The sequence below is a fragment of the Triturus cristatus genome, chromosome 11 (assembly GCF_964204655.1).
Source record: "Triturus cristatus chromosome 11, aTriCri1.1, whole genome shotgun sequence".
Taxonomy (NCBI): Eukaryota; Metazoa; Chordata; class Amphibia; order Caudata; family Salamandridae; genus Triturus; species Triturus cristatus.
Window position 1 is genome coordinate 1,165,591,097 of NC_140594.1, and position 21,175 is coordinate 1,165,612,271.

General features: G+C 44.6%; 1 protein-coding gene across 1 annotated transcript in view; it reads left to right on the forward strand.

Moving 5' to 3' along the window:
- Positions 1 to 21,175, forward strand: part of LOC146788644 (putative cation-transporting ATPase 13A4) — a 468,281-nt gene that overhangs the window by 366,297 nt on the left and 80,809 nt on the right. Inside the window, exons 22-23 of the mRNA XM_085635854.1 lie at positions 9,644 to 9,686; positions 10,175 to 10,284. Coding sequence (XP_085491980.1) covers positions 9,644 to 9,686; positions 10,175 to 10,284 — 153 coding nt within the window. The remainder of the gene's footprint in view (positions 1 to 9,643; positions 9,687 to 10,174; positions 10,285 to 21,175) is intronic.

Consider the following 21,175-nt stretch of genomic DNA (forward strand, 5'->3'; position numbering starts at 1 on the left):
GCCGTCCGGTTGCAATTCCTACCACCCTCATCATAATACAGTGGTCGGAATTGAAACTGAATGTCGGAGGCTTTCCGACCGACATCAAAATCAGGACCAAAGTGAATAAGGAGAAACTAAAAAAAGAGGAAACATTGACCACCACTTAGAACAAGCATTAGCAAAGCCAAAAGGCCTGATCTTGGAAAGCTGGTACAATGGTTATGTTTAATTGCAATCCTATAAAGCAAAAATAAAAAGGGAAAAACATAAATTACACATCAAAAAAAGCTGCTATTTTATGTTACCATTTTTTTTTATTTAATAAAAATTCACCAGTGCAGAAGTTTTACAACTACAGTGTCTCTAAAACACTTTGTAACATAACTGTTAACAATCATTTTCAATGCAATAGGTTTTGCATTACTGAAAGTATGAGGTATTGGCATTGCTAATAATAATGCAACACCAATAGCTCAAACTGTTAGTGTTGCGAGAGCTATTGCACTGCAAAGCAATCGCAGCACTCGCACTGTAGCTGTAAACATCTTAAGCGAAAGCATGGATGCCGCGATTGCTTCACATGTAAAGATATTGTTCACATTTCTTTACTTTGGAAGCAATCACTGCACCCGTGCTTTAGCTTAAGATGTAAAGCTAAAGCACGGGTGCTGCCATTTGCCATTGTAACAAAAGTAAATAAACACCCAAAAAAATCACGCTGCCGTGTTCGGCGCCGCAAATAATAAAAGAATGGAGCGCTCACAGTTATTCCAGCCGAGGTGAGCTGCGCATATTAAAAAAAATAAGCGTTGCGGGAGAGCATGTCTTCCCTGCAAGAGTTGCAGGAAGGAGAAAGCCATTTAAGAAAATGGTGCTCGGAGGCTGTAATTAAAACATTCCGAGTAACAACACATGTAATAGGAGGTGTCCTCATCGGAGGTTACAAGAAGAGAAAAGGTGGTACTAAGGCTGGACTACTAAGCCTATTGACCAATGAAAAGCCACCATTTACAAAGGACAGTGACAGGAGCAATTAAAAAGATGGGCAGAATGTGGGCGGAGCTTCATGCCCATATATAGAGTACAGAATGTCTCGAAGAGACAGCGCAAGCGCTGCCTAGGTGGGACCTAAGACTAGGTCACATTCACATCCCAATTGATTTAATCATTATCAGAGCCTTGGCTGAAAAGTTTTTAAAATACACAATAATTTGACATATGTAAAATGTAATTTTAACGACAAGAATGGGACTTAACATTACAGCTCATTTAATTAGGGAAAGCTTTAAGACGAAGTAGGCCAAAGAAGGGTCACCGGAACAGAGGACAAATGAACATACTCTGAATCACCAGTAACCGCTCAGAAGGCAAACTTTAATTCTCTGGTGTTGAACACCAACTGATGTCGTTGAAGTCTCAGAAAGGAGTCTGTCGTCAATAACAGGATCTCCCCTGTGTGAAAAGTTGGCCTGGCATATGCTGGTCACTAGTTATAGTGGCCACCTTGCACCAGTCCAATTCGACTCTTATGGTAGATAGGTTTAAGACAACCTTTTAAAGAAAGGTATCCTAGTGGTAGCTGTGGAGAGCAGCCTTCAGGCTATGCCTCTGAGGAATGTAAAGCAGATTGTTTTACCTTATAATCTCTTGAATTACCAAATGAAAAGACACCACACAGGTATATATATCAAATATATATGTATTTATTACTAGACACACTCTACTAATCTCTTTATGAGATTAGAAGTCAGGAACACATTCGAATATCAACGTTTCACAATAAGTTAAGCACAAATATGGCTGGGGCCCTTGGGGCGTACCAGACCATATATTAAAAAAGAGGTTTAGGAAAGTCGACTTGCAAGGGGACAAGGCCTAGGGCCTGTAGAATCGCTGGGGCTTCACTAATGCAGCAAAAGCAGGTAAGTAAATGACCCACGGGAGATGCGTGCAGTGTGAGAACACAGCCGCGGGTTCATTATTGATTTCAATGGAGCAAGTCGCGGTTGGATTTTTAAAGTTTACGGGTACTTTGAGGAAGTCTACAAGCAAGCCACTTACAAGGTAAGTAATTCGAGGGCCAACACACACTAGGGACCCGGAGTGCACGAGTTACCTCACCCAGGGAAGCCGGGTGCATAGGTGTCTTTTGGTGTCGGGTCACATCGCTGTTTTCTATGGAGACCAAAGGAGATTTGCTGCTTGCGAAGACTGAAGAAGTGTCCGGTGGAATCCAAGGCTGGATTCAGGATGAAGATGACCTGAAAGCAGAAGGGACAGTGTGCACAGTCACTTGCCTGTGACCCGGGGCCAGGAAGATGGATGCCCACGGAAGTCGGGTGATTTCAGGTGATCAAGGGTGTTTTGACTCTTCGCTCACGAGGTCCAGGAGAGATCGATGATGACCAGCAGCTGGATTCCGAGTGTCCCACAACGTCTGCAGCTAACTGAGGTATCTGCAACCGGATTAGAGCCAACAAGCCTTGGCAACAGCAAGTCTTGTGGAAAGTGAATAAAGTCAGCGGTGCAGACCAGTAAGGTCTGAGGGACTCACCCAGTGAGAGTGAGTGAGAGCAGGCCTGGAGCAATCAGAGGAGCCCTTTGGTTCAAAGAAAAAGTCTTTGGGGACCCACAAGCCAATGGGCAAGCGATTGCAAAGATGCCTTATGAGGAAATGCTTCACAGGAGCCCACGGTCACTTGGGATGGGATAGGCCTCTGATTTTCACTGCAAAACCTGCTGGAGGCTTGGGCCAGAAATGGTCCAATGCACAAGTTCGTAGATTATCGTGAAGGGGTTGCACTCAATAACAGTGCACGGTACCCGGGTATTGCTGTTCCTCGTCACTCGTGGGGTCCACTCACCTCAGCTCTGCTGGGGACTCACAATGGCCATCGTGAAGTCAGGAAATTTACTTCTGGGGCTGCAGGGACTTCGAACTCCGGCAGAGCTGGAAAGTTTGCGACCGTTGATTAGAGTTCCTGGTGGCTGCCAAGCAGAGGAGTCACTCCTTGACTCCAAGGGAGATTCTTCTGTCTTCAAAAGGTAGTGGAACGTTGAAGGGCCAGGATTCTTCTTGTAGAGCGTCGTCCAGGGATATCTCATTTGCAATGGCAAGGTTTCCCTATCTTATACTGAAGGTAGGGAAGGGACTAGCTCTAGGACCACTCCTCTGGGAAGGTCAGGGTAGGGGTGGTTACACCCACTTCCCTTTGTCCAGTTTCACACCAGAGCAGGGACAGGTAGCCCCTGAACCGGTTTGAGCTGGCATATGCACAGAGGAGCCTACTGCTCCCCCAGTGCAGGACTTCAAAGCACTCTAGGAGTGCATCCACCCAGCTCCAATACACTAAATCCTGTCTGGAAGGTAGTGACACCTCCCTGTGACAGGATGCCTATTGTTGGGCCTCCTCCACTGCGAGTTTCAGTCAGAAGCAGGAGGGCAGCCCAGTGTCTGTGCTGGTGGCATCCATTTTGTGATGCCAGGGCTCTTTCAGATATCTACTGTGTTACCACAGTAGGTACATGTCGTCCCCTCTAGAAGGGTGGGATCATACTCCCACACCAGTTACTGGTGTGGGGGTATGATTCCAAGTTGTTTGACACCAAACACAACATGTTTTGATGCAGTCATTCCAAAGTTAGCATTTACCGGTAGGTTATAATGCACTTAAGAGTATATGGTTTAACAGCATCCACAAACAGCCACAGAGAATAGACTCTGCCAGCTGCAGAGGGGTCCTGCTCATGTAGAGGCACCCCCTCACATTGTATACCAAGCACCCTGCCCTCAGGGTTGCTAGGGCCTGCCTTAGGGGTGACTGGTAGGTTTATATGTGTGTGTGTATGGTGAGATATAGGAACCTGAACCTCAGTGAGGAATGCTAACACTACCTCACCCAGGCTGCAGTAGCAGGCCTGTGGTTTCAGATTGAGTCTGCTTCCCAGGGGTGGCATAATACATGCTTCAGTCCCTGGTAGGCCTGTGAAGTACCTATGCCATTTGTACATAGGGTACCATATACTAGGGGCTCATAAGGTACCACAGTATCCAATCACTAGTGCATCTAATATGCACGCCAAGTCGTTTAGAGAGAACAGAGAGACTGGGGCCTGATTAGCAGGGTCCCAGCCAGACTATAGCCAGAAACCAGTGTTAACATCAGAAAAAAGTGGGGGCAACATAAGTGTAGATCCTACTCTCCTACACCCTGCATGACTAATGGTGCTCAACCTCAATGCGCCAGGAAGTGACTAAAGCCTACGGGGGAGGAAGGCCAAGAAATGATGAAAAGCCTCCAACTCTTCGTAACACCAGTCCAGGCCAGATATACATCACAAGTGTGCCCTATGTTTCTCGCTTGCTAACATCAATCCTACAGAGAACAGGCATGCAGCTAACGTGTGACCCAAAAACACCAGAGGCAAGGAATTTCAAAGTGCCTACACAGGAAAAGTTCTCGCAAGACAATTTTTTTCCCAGAAGAAAACATAAGAGCCCGGGATTCCCATAAGACATTGACCATTCAAGAATACTCACACTGCAGCCTTAGTGGGAGAGGGGGTTTGGCGGGGACTGAGCTGCAAATTAGTACCTGGCTAAGAAGCCTCTTTTGCAAATTCTGAACAGGGAGAAGGTCTAAAAGTCAGCAGTCTAGTGCATCTCAAGCAAATATTGCAGACTTTCTTCCTCACTGTCCAGAAAAGGTTTCCTCTTCAAAATCAGGGGGCGCTTGATTGATTAGCCAAACGCCCTGTGCTAGCAGCACACAGATTTACATCACTAATCAAACCACGCCCATTACTATTCAAATGTATGGACTTAATATAATTTATTTTATTTACATTATGTACGTCACCCTAAGGGTGATGTGTATGCCCAGACGTGGGTCCCGTCCACACTGTGCCACTGGAACCAAGATGTATTTGGCTGATGAGCCCATTATAAGGGTGAAACCAGTCCTGGGTTGCTTGTGTTCCAGTTCAGGGAGGACCTGGCCTTGCAGTTCAGGTTGGACTGTTTCCCCTGGAAGAGGGTCAAGATTGATTTGCACCTGGCTGGATCCAAACTGGGGTGGCATGGCGTGCACAACAGTGATGTGCTTGGATGCGGCTCCGAATAATTACCAGTGACTGAGATTGATTTAAGCATTTCATTCATCACTTTTTGTAAACCCGAGTTCTGAGCTTGAGCGCCTAACACTACTCACCTGAGACACTTCTGACTGCTTGCCATCGCTACCACGGAGGGCGAAGTAGTGAAGGAGTTATACTTGTCATCATTTATAGAGCCATGTTAGGACAGACCCCAGGATATTAGACCCAATGGTTGACGCCCAGTTGCAACTTGCTTGCTATGTGGCCTCCGAATGGGGTCGGACAGAGACAAAAAATATCTCCTCGGGTAATCCAGGGGGCAGTTGTATTTCTGTTCTGAACAGTATACAGCTGCACTGAATTAAAGGTGAACTCACTGTGGGTGGTGTATTGTGCCACCCGGCACGAGGAGCTGAAGATACATGCAAACTGGAGACTTGGCGCCTCATTCATAAAGGTAAAGTTAGACCAAAAGTCTAACGTAGATCAAAGTCTAACTTTACCACTTTTCGGTATTCACAAAACTCCAAGTCCTGTAATCACAGAAGAAGCACCTCCGAGCTCTGGCTCACACTCAGGTCAGACTGCTGTGCACTCGCCGAGGGGAGACACCTGGTAACGGTCATTGATGCCGCTATAAAAAAGTGAATTCTAGAACTTGTGAACTGCATGTGAACATATCCAACCAGAACTAAAAAAATATTTACAGCCTATGGCGTAGCAGGGTAAATAAAACAGGTAAGAGCCCTGCTTTTCAGGGGGTGAATCACAAAGCATGTAGTGAGGCCTCCGACACAATGTTGTAGACACCCTGGGGATTGGGGTCACCCAAAGGAGATAATAAAAAGGACAAGCAGCAGTGCAGAGCAGATCTCGTGAGCGTGTTGTATAAGAACTGGGAGCTATGTTTAGGCGCGCGTTATTTAATGCATGGTTGTCCGCCGGGCGTGTAGTGTCAGGTTTTTAGCAGGGTGTGCAGAGTGGGCGAACCCTTGATGAGGTATAGATAGCGTGGCTTGCTGTGGCTGTAGTGGTGGTTTCTTGGTCTGTAGATTAACTGGTGCAGCAGGTGCAGTGGTGCCAGGCTCTAAAGGGCCCAATGAACTTCGATTGTGGTGTCTTTTTACTACTCAATCATGTCCTGTGAGAGTTCAGGAGCAAAGTCGAAATTGCCGGCTAATTAAATCACCATCAGAGCATGTGCTCTAGAATAACTGGAGCAGGGCGGGGAGGGCGTCTCTGGGCGCCGGGCGGACCCACAGGTAAATGTCGGGCTTACCTCAGCAGCCTCCGGCTGGGGGCCTGGGGTCACCATAGATGCCTGCCTGTTAATCCCTTCACCGAGTGTACCTGCCACGAGGAGCAGGGATTATCAAACACTCCCATTTCTGAATGGGAGCTTGTGCTGCGGCCGGTTTCTGACCTCAGCACAAGCTCCCATAGAGAAGTGGGAGCTCGAGACCGCACCATGTGCGGTCGCATCGTAATTGTGGAGTCAGGACCGCTGACCTATGGTCGGTCGGTTCCGTATCTGCGGCGATGCCGGTCGGAGGCAACTCTGACCAATATCGTAATCAGGCCCTTTGTGGTGAAGCAAGCATGAATCTCTTAGGTAAAACCAGAAAGCTGTACATTTCTGAAAAGTAGAGTAAATAAAAACAGGAAACAAGGAAAGCAAAAAATTGCATACGCAAAAGTAAGGACAGACATTGAATTGCTGTCCCAATTCCATCAGGGTAGGCAGCTCCAAGTTCAACTCCTTACATGGCTTTCCTTTCTATGTCTCACCTACAGACAAAATTTAAAATTCAGCAAACAGGTAACTTGTGTAAATCGCTCATGGTTTTCCCAAATAAATTTACCATTGAAATAAAAAAATAATGTATGAAATAGGAACAGGTGAAAATGTTTTAATCTGTAACTTATTGCCCTGATGGTGGATTTACAAAAGTGATATACTCTTACGTCTGTGAGGCCCTGTTAATCACAGGGATATAAGGTCATCATTTACAAGAGGCCTTGGCCACCAGAGCCTCACTTTTTATGACGCTCCAGTAGCACAGGCCTCCCAATCATATCTATGAGGTGACGCAAAGCCACCCTGCGTGGCCGCTTCGGTGGCGGGCCTCCCAATCATATCTATGAGGTGACGCAAAGCCACCCTGCGTGGCCGCTTCGGTGGCGGGCCTCCCAATCATATCTATGAGGTGACGCAAAGCCATCCTGCGTGGCTTTGCATGGCTTCATAGGTATGGAGTAAGGAAAGGCAGCGCAAAATGCTGTCCTGTCTTACTGTAAATCAAGGCGGTATTCCATATGTGTTGCTGTGGGTGCTACAATTCAACTCCCATCGGTTCTGATGCTGCCCCAGAATTACAAAATCAGGTATACCTGGGGCAGCACTAAAACCTTATTTTAATTTCTCATCATTATGTTTCCTCTTTCCATCTGCACTGCATTCTGCAGCACAAATTTAACGAGGAAAACACCTCTCATGATTGTGTTTGTAAAGATGTTATACAGTAACTCACCAGTGCTTCTAAAGGAGACCTTCTCAAGGAACTACAAGCAGGAACCAAGAGAGGATCTCCAGATTTCTAGATGCAACTAGTTGACGGAAGAGAGGTAATTAGCCGTCTAATGACGGAGGAATGAGCAGACTCACGTATTTTCTGTAAGAAATAAATTGATATTCAAATACAGATCTGGAGGGAATAGCTAAGCATCCAAAAATCATATTTTAATCCACATTAACTCATACATCAAAACTGACCCTGCGTTGAGCAAGGCGATTCCAGTGGGGAACTAAAGAAGTTTACATTTAGATGACAACTTTCTTGAGTGCTGCTCCTGGGCAGTGGTGTAACACACTCCTGACTGTTGTTGTTGTAGTTACTTTATTCGATATATTAAAAATATCATAAAAGTTTGGTACAATAAGTATAAAAACAGTTTAAAACCCACTACAACTATATACTTCGAACCTTATACAATTAAAAGCAATAAAAATGGCAATAAATATGTACGTACAGTGTAAACAAAGACCCCCATTTGTCAGTACCTTTGGCAATGGCATTCTTTGTGGGCAGCAGGGGTAAGTTTATATCTTAAAATTGTTGCACCTTAAGGAGCTTGCGTCTAATCCTCCAGGCCCAGCCCAAGTATTTAGCAGTCCCACAGATGACGCTAGGGACTGATGTATCATAGATCAAGATGCGCAATGCCACCATGGCAGACCTGGTCCCCATATTTTTACAAACCGGTATCAGCCATCTCGCTCTTGGTTGCCGGTATGCTTTACATGCAAACAGAAAGTGACCGATAGACTCCAAGGGCGAGGCACAACCGGGGCAACCTTTCGGACTTGCGGGTGCCGTGCTCCATCTAGATTGAAACTCGAAGAGTGGGAGAGTACCATATCTCATCTTGAGATAAAGGGACCTATCTTCAGGAGATTCAATAATGTCGAGAAAGAGTTCCATGCTAGGTGCAGGTTTCACATCCAGGAAATTCAAAGTTAGCTCACCTCCCTGATTTCTTAGGGTATTAGTCATGACCCATTCCCAGTAAGCCTTTTTTATCATAGATTTGGGTGGGGGGAGCTGGGTTTCCCAAGCCTCTTCCAGACCTATCTTCTGGAGCTCCTTTTTCAAATTTGATACCCAGGGAATCTTGCGCTCAGCTCCAAGTTTTATTAGCTCGTCGAGGGCAGACGCATAGTGGTGGAGTTCAGGGGTTCTCCGGAGCCTTGCCCAGTATAGTAAGGGGCGCAGCCTGGCTACATTGCTAATGTTTTGTCTGCCAAGATCATAACGGAGAGGAACTAGTGGGGTAGACAGAGGGAGCGACAGTAAGTCTCTGAAGAACTTATTCTCAGATCTAAGCAGCTCTGTTAGGTTTTCGAACCCCCACAGTTCCGCCCCGTATAGGGCCGCTGGCACTCCTGACTGGGTTTGGTGGGTGGGGCCCCTCCATGTACTTTGCAGGGGGTCCCCTCAAGTCCTCTTACACTACTGCCACTGGACCTCTTCCTTTCATCCTCATACAGAAAAATAAAGTCCTCTCATATTCCATTATTAGAATGATTATCAGCCACAACGTGTTTCATTTGCAGTTTAGGTGCAGAATTGTGTGCATTTTACATGCTCAGGAAAGGATTAAAGTTCATAAGCGACATATACTACAGCCTTAGCAATGAGGTCTTTGAGGTTAAAGGAGGAGGGCCTGCTGGTGTACTGTTTAAAGGAGATGAACCACTTATAGACAGATATGCAGATGCCCCATCACAGGTCTTCAAGTGTTGTTTTCCGAATGGCAGATTTGCTATGGGCTGACAAGGATTCTTGTGAGGCCTCCTTTACTTTGTATTATTCTTTTGATATAGTAGAATTACAAATTGCTTGCTTGCTTGTCCCAGCCTATCACTGAGCAGAGCTTCATGTAGGCAATTAGGAGCATGGGCATGAGAGTGAAGTATAATGATTTGCTGTTCACTAGGAGTGTTTTGTTGAAAATATCAAGAGGTCAGCTTCACCCCTCACTTGCTCTATCTTTTGTTTTCCAGTTACGTTGTGGGAATGTGTGGCGATGGAGCTAATGACTGTGGGGTAAGTATAAGAAGCACTGCACCTTGCCATGCACAGACTGTTTCTAAGTGACAAGTGAAGTTTGTGGGTGAGGCTGCATGTCCTGGATGCCTCAGTGGGAGAAGCATCTGGGTCATGAAGATGGTCCATTCACTATTATCCAGGATTAAATGATTGATTCATTTGTGAGTATTTGTTAACATTGATTCCACCTTGTAGCTGTCTCCGGTTAGGCTCTAATGCCTTCTCGCCCTTGATTGGTTGGGGCCACAGCTCTATAAAGTCCTTGTGTGGCTATAAATGGTGTCAGGAGAAGCACAACCAGCATGTGTCAAACATCAGTACATTTATTTATCACATGGACCAGGCATACAACCTGTATGGAAGCGTCTCTTCACGTTGTTAGATATAAAGATGGTTCTCTTTGAGGCAGTGGAGTGCTTTTTGTGGTCTCAGTTAAAAATGCTTCATTTGGGAAAATAACCTTTACACAAGTTTTTCTTTGGCAGGCACTGAGAACGGCTCATGTTGGTATCTCGCTTTCGGAGCAAGAAGCGTCAATGGCTTCGCCCTTCACGTCGAGAAACACAAATATTGAATGTGTTTCTGAAGTCATCAAGTAAGCCAAATACTGCATATTGTTTGTATTTAATGAAAAACAATTCATGCACTGGTCATAGGAAAAAAAACTCAGTAAACATGAGTGACATATTCTCAAGGGTACATTTACACATGTAGATTTACTGAAGTGTAAATCTGGTGCTGCACCAGGGTGTAAGTTTAAACTTATTTCTCGACACCATTTGTGAGTGTATATTTACACCTGAGTGTAGACTTACATGTCTCAACCCTCTGCAGTTCATGGATTGGAGACAACTAGGCTGAAATTACTTGTGTAAATTTACCACTAGTGCATTTTTACATGTTGGTGAAGATCTCGGCCACCCTGGTGGATACTATAGGAAAAATTAATAAAATTTATAAATTCGTTAAAAAAAAATCAGAAATGTATTTTACTGTAATATTATTAATTTAAAATAATCAGGTCAGCGAGTGTAAATCTCTGTAGTTTGTGCTGTCCTACACCACCTTTGCTCTTTCATGTGCCGCATGTTCCATCATGGGGCACCCTTCCAATAGTTCTTGGGTCTGTTGCCTCTGGTACCTCATCATTCGTTCCTATACCATCTTCTCCTTACACCTATTGACTCCAGCCATCCCCAGGCCTCCAAGGACTGTGTGAAGAAGTGTTTTTTTTAGTCCACGATCACCGTTAATTTAGTTTGAAAAACCGACACACATGTCACATTACATTGCCTTAAAACCTGTTTAACTTCCAGTTGTGTTGTTGTCTCTGAATCTGTGTGGTGTGTCCTGGGAAAATAAATATTGGAATCCAGGGGCCATGTTTCCTTGCCCTGTGCAGCATAAAGTATTGGTTACGAATGTTCAGAAGCTAGGATGCCATTTGTCTGGGTAGCACCCCCAGCTCCAGAGGGCCCCCAAGAACTCCGTGCACCCATCCCACAAGGAAGAACTGTGTTGCATTGTCATCAAAGACATTTGTGAGCAGCCATTCTTGTAAAACAATATCTGCTGTAGAACAGTCCCCTTTCTCTGGGATCCCCACCAAGGTGTTACTGTTTCTCCTTGAGTCCTACCCTCACCTTCTGTGAATGTATGGATGAGTGACTGGTTGTATGAATGTGTGTATCTGTCTGTCTGTGTATGTCGAAGTGCTATATAGGTGTGTGAGAGGGTAAGTGAATGCCTATATGGTTGAATGACTGGTTGTCTGACTACATCTATAGTTGTGTGGATGTGTGTGTGTGCAGGTGAGTATGTGTGTGACTGCCTGTATAGATGAGTGAGTGGGTGAGTCAGTACCTGTATGGGGTAGTGAGTGTATGTGTGAGAAGCTGTATGGTTGAGTCAGTGTCTGTATACCTATGTTGGTGAGTGACTAGGTATGAGTGACTGTATGTGTGAGTGAATGTGAGAGCATCTATATAGATGAATTCATGGTTCTGTCAGTGACTATATAAGTGAGTGACTACATGTTAGTATTCATATGAGTAAGGAAGTGGGTGTGTGTGTGTGTAACTGTTTGGGTGAGTAAGTTGTTGTGTGGTTGACTGTATGGGTGACTGAGTAGGTCTATTAGTAGTTGTATGGGTGACTCAGTGTGTGAGTATTTGTATAGGTGTCTGAGTGGATATGTGAATGGCTCTATTACTAAGTGAGATGTGTATGACTGCCTGTATGGGTTAGGGAGTAGATCTGTGTATAGAATTATGAATCATTGAATGGGTAAGTAAGTATTCGTATGGGTCTGGGAATGAATTTGTAAATGTTTGTGTGGGAATGGCAGTGATTGCATAAAAGAATCAATAGGAGTGTCAGTGGGTGCATCAGAGATGCTGTGGATGATGCCATCAGTGATGTCATTTGAGATGTCATCAGTGATGTCACTGACCATGTCATGACTGGTGTAATATGTGAGGACATAAGCAGTTTATTGCGAAGGCGCAAGTTATAGTTAGCTCGGCTAAATATAATTGCTGAATTTATCTGCTTTTGTATGAGGGAAATTTAAACCTAACTATAACGGTCCTGAAACCTTTGTTTTTTCCAGTGAATTTCTAAGCTTTTTTTAAATGTTAATTCCTAACTATAACATCCCTGTAACCCTAGCTTTTTTTTTTAATTTCTAAGGTATTTTGAATGCTAATTCCTAACTATAATGCCCCTGTAACCTTTGTTTTTTTGTGTGAATTTCTAAGGTTTTTAAGTAGCAGCTACGTTTGCAGAGTGCTGGAGAAAGGGGGCTGGGCCTCTGACCAGCTCTCTGGAATTCCACTGTGTGGGACTTACAGGAGGTACCAGGAGGGCTTCTTGGCCCCCAAGGACCCTCTGGAGCCAAGGGGACTTTATCCCCCAACTATTAGTGTGCCAGGAGGCACATTTGCAGAGTGGTGGCGGAAGGGGGCATGGCCTCTGACAACTTCTCACCAACCCTGCTGTGTGGGACCTACTGGAGGTAACAGGAGGGGTAGGTGGCCTTGGGGGTCAACTACCACTCCTATTACCTCCACTAAGTCCCATACAGCAGGATTGATGAGTTCTAATAGCAGGCAATCCCCCCTTTCTCCACCACTCTGCAAACACTCCACTTGGCGCGCTCTTTGTTGAGGAATGAAGTCCCCTTTGCTGCTGAGGGTCCTTCATCCCTCAACCAAGAGTGCGCCAGGAGGTGTGTTTGCAGAGTAGCGTAGAAAGAGGGCAGGCCTCTGGTGAGTTTCTGGCTACCAATTTTTTTGATTTTAGGAAGGGGGGCTGTGTCGCCCCCTTCCCATGATCCTTTTTGAGCCCCAGGGATCCCATACCCCAGGGCTTGATTCATTTTATTTTTTTAATAAAATAAAAAGGGAGGGGGGCCGCGCAGCCCCCTCCAGAGGTGGATTTTGGTGCCCCAGGGATCCCATCCCCCGAGGCTAGGCCTATATATTTTTCCTTGTAAAGGAGAGGGGGACCGTGTAGCCCCCCTCTCGGGCCATTTTCGGCCCTGCGGACTCGAATCCCCCAGGGCATGGCCATTTTTTTTTTAAACAAGAAAGTTTTTAAGGAGAAAGGGCTGTGCGGCCCCCCTCCTGAGGCCAAATCCGGCCCCTGACCTGGCCCTAAGTTTTTTTTTTTAAATAAATGGGGGGGGGGCCTGCGCTGCCCCCCTCTCGGGCCATTTTCTGCCCAAGGGACCCCATTCTCCGGGGCATGGCCAGCTGGTTGGGGACCGTGGGGGAGCATTAGCCCATTACTAGGGTGACCCCTCCCTCTCCCAATGTACTCCCTGATGTGTAGTGAGCTTTCCGCTTACTGCTGGTGGGTAGATAAGAGGAAAACACCTATCTGCCCTTGATGGGGACCAAAGGACTATTGTGGTAAATTTTAGGGTATGGGGGCTAGGCACTATGCCTAGGTGGTCAAAACAATATGGAGCTACAGAGGGAAAGAACAAACAGGTCGCCCCCCACTCACTACACTGTAAACAAATTAACACAAGACCTGTTCATTAATAGGCTCCTCCTCTAGAGGTTAGACATATAAGCCGAGGAAGGGGTTCCTTCACAATTTTCCTTATACTACTCCTCACTTTCGGGGTTTTTGGTTCACATGTATAGAAGGAACTGTGCTGCTGATTTGGTATATATCCCTTTATGTACCTGGGATTAAGATACTGTGACTGTCAAGTGTATAAATATAAGTAAAGTTTTTATATATAGAAAAAAAAATTTAGTAGCAAGTTTTCAGGCAGTAAAGTGTGAGGATACTACCTCGATGGAAAGTGAGGAGTAGTATAAGGAAAATTGTGAAGGAACCCCTTCCTCGGCTGATATGTCTAACCTCTAGAGGAGGAGCCTATTAATGAACAGGTCTTGTGTTAATTTGTTTACACTATGCCTAGGTGGGCCAACCCCACCCATTTGTATTAAAAATAAAACAAACACAATCCGTGATGCTATTGGGCATTCTGCCCACCTCTAGGGGCAGATTTGAAGTAACTAAGACTTTTGGGCCTTGGAGAGCACTAGGCAATTGCAAGGGGAACACTCCCCCTCTCAACAAATAGTCCCTGGTTTCTAGTGAGCGGATCCATGCCTGGGGATCCACTAGGGAAAGGCATCATTGGAAAGGGGTGATTTTCTCCTTTCCAATGATACCTCTCCCATTTGAATCGCTGCTCGAGAGCCTTAGCTATCCCCCAAGCACCGAAGCAGTGAAAGTGAAATGAGACAATTGGCTCATTTCACATTCATTTTCAATTGTAATGAGGTCAGCGTGCCATTACAAAACAAAAAAAAAGGACTTGGGTTCCTAAGGAAGCTCTTCCCCAGCAGCTCTAAGTGAAATCAAAACTGCCACCAGGGTGTGGACGTGCTGGAGCAGTTCTCAACACCGAGCTCTGGTGAACATCTTCAGCACATCCGTAGAATTGAAGTGGTTACAATTGCAATAGGGGGAAACAATATTTATGTTTCTATATTTAAAAATGTTTTTATTAAATGTAAAAAAACAAACAAAAAAATGATAACAAATAAAAAATACACTGTAATACATTAGGTTTTACAAAATATAGTGTACTGCAGTGCATTTTCTATTTTTTTCAAATTTAAATACGCACACTAATGTCTACTCAATACTTCAGTATTACCTACAAATTACTGCTTATTTTTTTTTAAATGCTCAGTTCACTCTTTAATAAAGTGTCAATAGGTATTGATTAAAAATAAAACCTACTACTTACCTATATCTAAGACCGTAACCCAGAATGCAGCGAAACGCAGAACACTGCCAAATTTTGCTAAAAGCTACAATGCTGCCATTTATAGTGACTTACTGACTTCTCATTGATATGTGCCACAGTATATCACAAACCTAGAGCGGCATACTGAGGCACAAGATATAACTAAGTTTCTTAAAACGTATAACTTTAACACTACTTATACTATTCACACATACTAACAAAACTTACCATTTACATCTCATAATTAAAGCTCCCTGCTTTTTGTTTTTACTGATTTTTACTGATAAATACAGACTGAAAAAAAAAAATTCTTGTCTGTATTTATTTATAAGTATGGGTAAAAACTGAAATTGAGTAGCTTTTTGAGTAGTTATGAATACTGTCTGCCATGACTACCAGGCCTATGGCTGTGTGGGTCGATAGGTTAGGTACTAAAAAAGAAAGGAATTTTAGTAAAGAGCCTGTGACAGAAGTCACAAGGTTGCACAAGGTTGATTCTGAAATTTGCATATTTCCTTTTAAGTGGATTGATTTATCTTTTGCAGGTGTTTACAGCATTGAATCATGGTAGGCATTCACGTATGAGTGCATATTTACCAGTTAAATACATGTGGTAATATACTAATTTCGACTTAATTTTTCCATAAAACCCTAAATAAATATGGATAAATACAGATATAATTAGCAAAAAATAAATATGGATAAATAAAGACAGAAATGGCAAAAAAAAAATACTAAAAAACCGGGAGCCTTACTCATAAAGTTTATTGCTTACACATTACATCTACATCCATTCTCTCACTTTCAAGCTATGTCTTTTTCAATCACCAGACTCCACTCTAGCCACTCCACTATGTACCACTCCACGCTACATCACTCCACTCTATGCTATTACATTCTAAGCCACTCCATTCTACTTCACTCTACTTTACGTCACTCCACTCTATATTAATCCACTGTAAGCCACTCCACTCCACTCTACTCTACTTCACTCCACTCTCCACTACTCCACTTTACACTATTCCACTGTATGCTACCCCACTCTAGGTGTCATGTGTCCCTCGGAGGCCTCTCAGGATCGGCTCGTTGCTCAAATGGGTCCACCTATTGACACCCTTAATTCCGCGTTGCTATAGTAGCACGGAAGCTTAAGGTGGTCAATCGGGGGAAGGAAAGGATGGGGACAGCGGGGAGGGAGACCTGTAAATACAAAAGAGATATTCAAACCACTTGGTACATACACCTTTACATAAACATCAACCTTTATGGAAAACCCTTTCTGCCTAAGATACCTGTAAAGAAAAGTAACTTCCGTCTATGCTCTATCTATGAAGGTTGATGCAGGCTTTTCAACGATCCCCAAGAAGTACCATGGGAGTGTGCACGTCGTTGATTCTATAATGCACGTGATGGTTTACTAAAGATAGAAACAACGTTCAGACTTCTACACAATATGAACCCTGCACCTGTTTTCCTCATAAGTCAGCACCCCCTCTTACTAGGCCTGGGCGGTAAATTCCGGTCCGCTCGCGGAATTTGCGGAATTTCGGTAATTTCGCGTTCCGCGGAGAACGCGAAATTGCCCAAAATTCTGCTTTCCGCGACTTCGCGAAATTTTTTCTTGTTCGCGTTCTCAAAATGCGTGTTCGCAAGATATTTCTCCCCGAGCACGCAAACAGCAACTGTGAACAGGAAAAAAGCATCGCGAACAAGCAATTCCGCGTGTTCGCGGAATTTCTGCATGTTCGCGGAGATTTTTTACCGTTTCGCGGAGATTTGCGTAACGCGATTACGCAAATTCCGCCCACCCCTACCTCTTACCCACCATGCTCTTGGTTAGGTCGGGCTTCACAAGGGAGGAAGGTGTAACTTCTACCTCTCACTGTTCCCCCCTGATATAAGACGGGCAACAAAACACACGGCACTCTGGTTCACATGATTAGTGGATACAGCCAAGCATTGTGATTGACGGCGTGTTTAACTCTCACTGCACACCCATACAAGTAGTATCGTTGCTTTGCGTTAACACACTTCGGGTGTGGTTTTTCCACTCATTCACAGTATTCACCATGTCCAGCTTGTCGCTGTGCACACAATCTGTATTCATAAACAAGGTTTTGAACTCCCAGCATGTAACGTCACACACATTCAGTATTCGTGAGCAAAGTTTGTATTCCCAGCGTGTTACGTCACACACATTCAGTATTCGTGAGCAAGGTTTGTATTCCTAGCGTGTTGCGTCACACACATATAATACTTCGTATAGTCTTAAATACCACCTGGTATAATTGAGGCAGAATCAGGCATGTTTCATAGCGCTCTCTGTTATCAACAAGGAACTGCTTTTCTACACGCACATAGAAGCGCGCTATCTTTCAGGGATGCAAAACTCTTGGTAACTACTCAAGCAGAGAAATTAGTGAACGCTGGTGTATGCTACTCTACTCTACCCCACTCCACTCCACCCCACTGCACTGTATCCCACTCCACTTTACGCTATTCCACTTTATGCTATTCCTTGGTACACCACCCCAGTCTATGACACTTCACTTTACACAACTTCACTTATGCCAATTTACTTTATGCTACTCCACTGAATGCCACTCCATCCTACATCACTCCACTCTATGCCACTCCACTCTACACCACCCAACTCTCTGCTATTTCACTCTACCCTACTCTAATGTGCTCCACTCTCCTCTGTACGCCTCTCCAATCTATGCTATTCCACTGTATGCTATTCCACTCTAAGCCACTCGACACTATTTCACTTTATGGCACTCCACTGCCTGCTAGCCCACTGTACCCCACTCCATCGTATACTATTCCACTCTGACTGACTACACTGTACAGTAGTTTAGCCCACTGTATGTCAGAGTAAGACACTCCAATAAATGCTGCTCCACTCTACAACACTCTATTGTGCTCTGTGACACTGTACAACATTGTACTACACCGTATTCCGCCAAAAGGACTTTGCAACACTCTACTCCATTCCGTGCCATTCTACGACACTCTGCTCAACTCTCTGCCACTCCACTACACAACACTCCACTACACAACACTACAGTCAATGAGAGTTCACTGTACAACACTCAACTGTCCTGTACAGTATGTTATTCAACTCTATGCCGCTCTACAACACTCTACCCCACTATTCAACATTCCACTCCACTATTTAATACTTTACTCCAGTACACGCAACACCACTATACTCTACTCCACTCCATTCTACTCCACAAAACTAGAGTCTGGCAGTGTTTTATCCTGTTGTTTACTTTACTCTACAACACTCTACTTAACAACACTTAATCTGAAACACATTTGTATTAAAAAATTAAAAAACATTTATATTTAATTAAAAAGCTGAGCGCAAAGCTAAATTATAGGTTGAAAATTTGTATTTATTCTTAATCCACAAACCCAATTTAAACTATAGAAACAGGAGAAATTATAAAGTTATAGTAATAACTTAAATTTCGGATTTACTCACCACTAGTTAAAACTTACATTTATAATTTACGCACCACCTTCAATTTGTTATTCGTAATGCACCTCAGTACACATTCTTCTTGCATCATTTGCCACACCACATTAACTATAATTCGCCACTAAACCATGCACTGTGTTCTGAGAAGTGATGTCATTTCAAATGTCATAGTTCTTATTATGACTGCTATGATTTCACATGCTATAAATTATATAATATGCAAGGGTATAACCAGTGTATGGAGAAAGGGTGAGTTATAGTGTTTAGTGTTTAGCAATAGAATCTCATACCATTCACCACGCCACTGTCCTGGATAGTTTCTATTACATAATGTACTAATTTCTCTGCTGTATTGATAGAAGAGGGGTTGATCTTTTGAAGAAACAAGGAGGCATATTAACAAGGGCTTTATCTCCTCTTTTTTGGCTCAAAAAGCAGAGATAAAACTATCGCCCTATTTACAAGAGGGTGCTAACATGCATAATCGCATGTTAGCACCCTTTTTCCCGACGCCTCCCTTTGCATCTCTAATGAGATGCAAAGTGAGCGTCACTGGGCGTGCCCCGGATGGACTACCTTGTAAAATATCGCTGATGTTCACATCGCGATATTTACAAGGCAGCCCACAGGATTTTAGCACACACTAGATTTTGGCGAAAACAGCGTTTTTTGCCAAAAACTAACGTCTGCTAAAATCCTGACTTACCTATGCTTAACATAGGGGGTGGATTATGCTGATACGACCACAGGGTCGTATCAGCAAGGTTATCACCATTTTGCAGGGAACATCGCTGGAAAACCAGCGATGTTCCCTGCAAAACGGTGATTTCCTCGCTATCGCTGGATTTCTTATCGCCGTTGTGAAAAGTGTTGTTGATACAGCGCTATCACGGAGATGAAATCCAGTGATAGGATGAACATCGCTAAATGCGCTTAGCGATGTTTATCTCCAATCGTTGTTGATATGCCCCAAGGTTATTTTGAAAAATGACCACTGCGGATGATGGGTCAGATTTACAATGCCCTTTTGCTGTTACAAAACATGAGATTTTATGAGTTGTAAAATTCTTTCCACCCCTACTTCAGAAAATAACGTTACAATGGTAAGTCACAATTGTGGTTGTAAATCATTGATGAGTTACTGATCCTCAAGTCTGGTGGTCACTGATTCCCAAAGGGGTAAGTGCCCTCTTGGGCCACCTTCATGAATCTTTTCTGGTGTTCCTGGGGTCAGCAGGCACTTGCGCCTTTATGGTACTTGTCCTGCTTTTAAAAAGAAATGCTTAGCATTTTCCATATCAGTTGCTAAGAAGGAGGTCTGCTGTGCCTTGTAACCCTCTATCCTTACATTAGCAGCCAATCACAGGGGATCACAAACTGTGACATGCTTAATTAAAATTGTAAGGCAGTTCCTTTTGTAAACACCCTATAATGAGCACATTTTAAATGTCAATCAATCAATCAATCAGGGGTTTATATAGTGCGACTACTCACCCGTGAGGGTCTCAAGGTGCTGGGGGGTTCTGCTAATCCGTCTGGGCGCAGGGGTCAGTCAAAGAGCCAGGTCTTGAGATCCTTCCTGAATTGAGTCAGCGATGGGGTTTGCCTGAGGTGGAGAGGCAGGTTGTTCCGGGTCTTGGCCATGAGGTGGGAGGAGGATCTTTCTCCGATTTTAGTCTTGTGGGACTGTGGCCAGGGCCAGTTGGGCGGAGCGAAGGCGTCTGGTAGGTACGTGAAATGAGAGGCAGTGGTTCAGATATGCAGGTCCTGCGTCATGGAGCACTTTGAAGGGACGTGTAAGGAGCTTGAAAGTGATTCTTGAGTTGACTGGAAGCCAGTCAAGTTCTCAAAGGTTTTCGGTGATTTAGCTGCAGCTGGGGATGTTTAGGATCAGTCTAGCTGTGGTGTTTTGAATGTTCTCTAGCTTCCTGATGAGTTTCTGGGTAATGCCGGTGTAGAGTTTGTTGCCGTAGTCAAGTCTGCCGGTGATTAGTTAGTGGGTGACCATCTTTCTGAATTCTGTGGGGATCCATCTGAATGTCTTTCGAAGCAGGCAGAGCATGTGGAAGCAAGATGAGGATACAGCATTGATTTGGCGGTTCATTCTGAGTAAGGAGTCAAGTATGATGCTGAGGTTATGTGCGTAGTCCCTGAGGGGGTGTTCCCAGTGCGGCGGGCCATCATGAGTTGTCCCAGGCTGAGGGGATGGGCCCCAGGATGAGTACTTCAGTCTTGTCTGAGCTGAGCTAGAGGCAGCTATCTTTCATTCAGGTGGCAACGGCCTTCATTCCACTGTGGAAGTTGATTCTGGCGGCTGTGGGTTGGTTGGTGAGGGACAGGATCAGCTGTGTCTCATCAGAAAAGGAGACGATGTTGAGTCTTTGGTCCCTGGCAATGGCAGCGAGGGGAGCCATGTAGAAATTGAAGAAGGTGGGGCTCAGGGAGGAGTCCTGGTGCCCTCTGCAGCTGATCTCTGTAGGTTCTAAGAGGAACGGAGGTATTCTGACTTGCTGTGCTCGGCTGGTAAGGAACGAGTGGATCCAGTCCAGGGTCTTGTCATGGATGCCAGCATCGCTGAGTCTCATGATTAGGGTGCTGTGGGAGATGGTATAAGCAGCCGAGAGGACCAGTAGTATGAGGGCAGCGGTTTCGCCTTGGTCAAGGAGGGTGCGGATGTCATCGGTGGCGGCGAGGAGTGCAGTCTCGGTGCTATGGTTG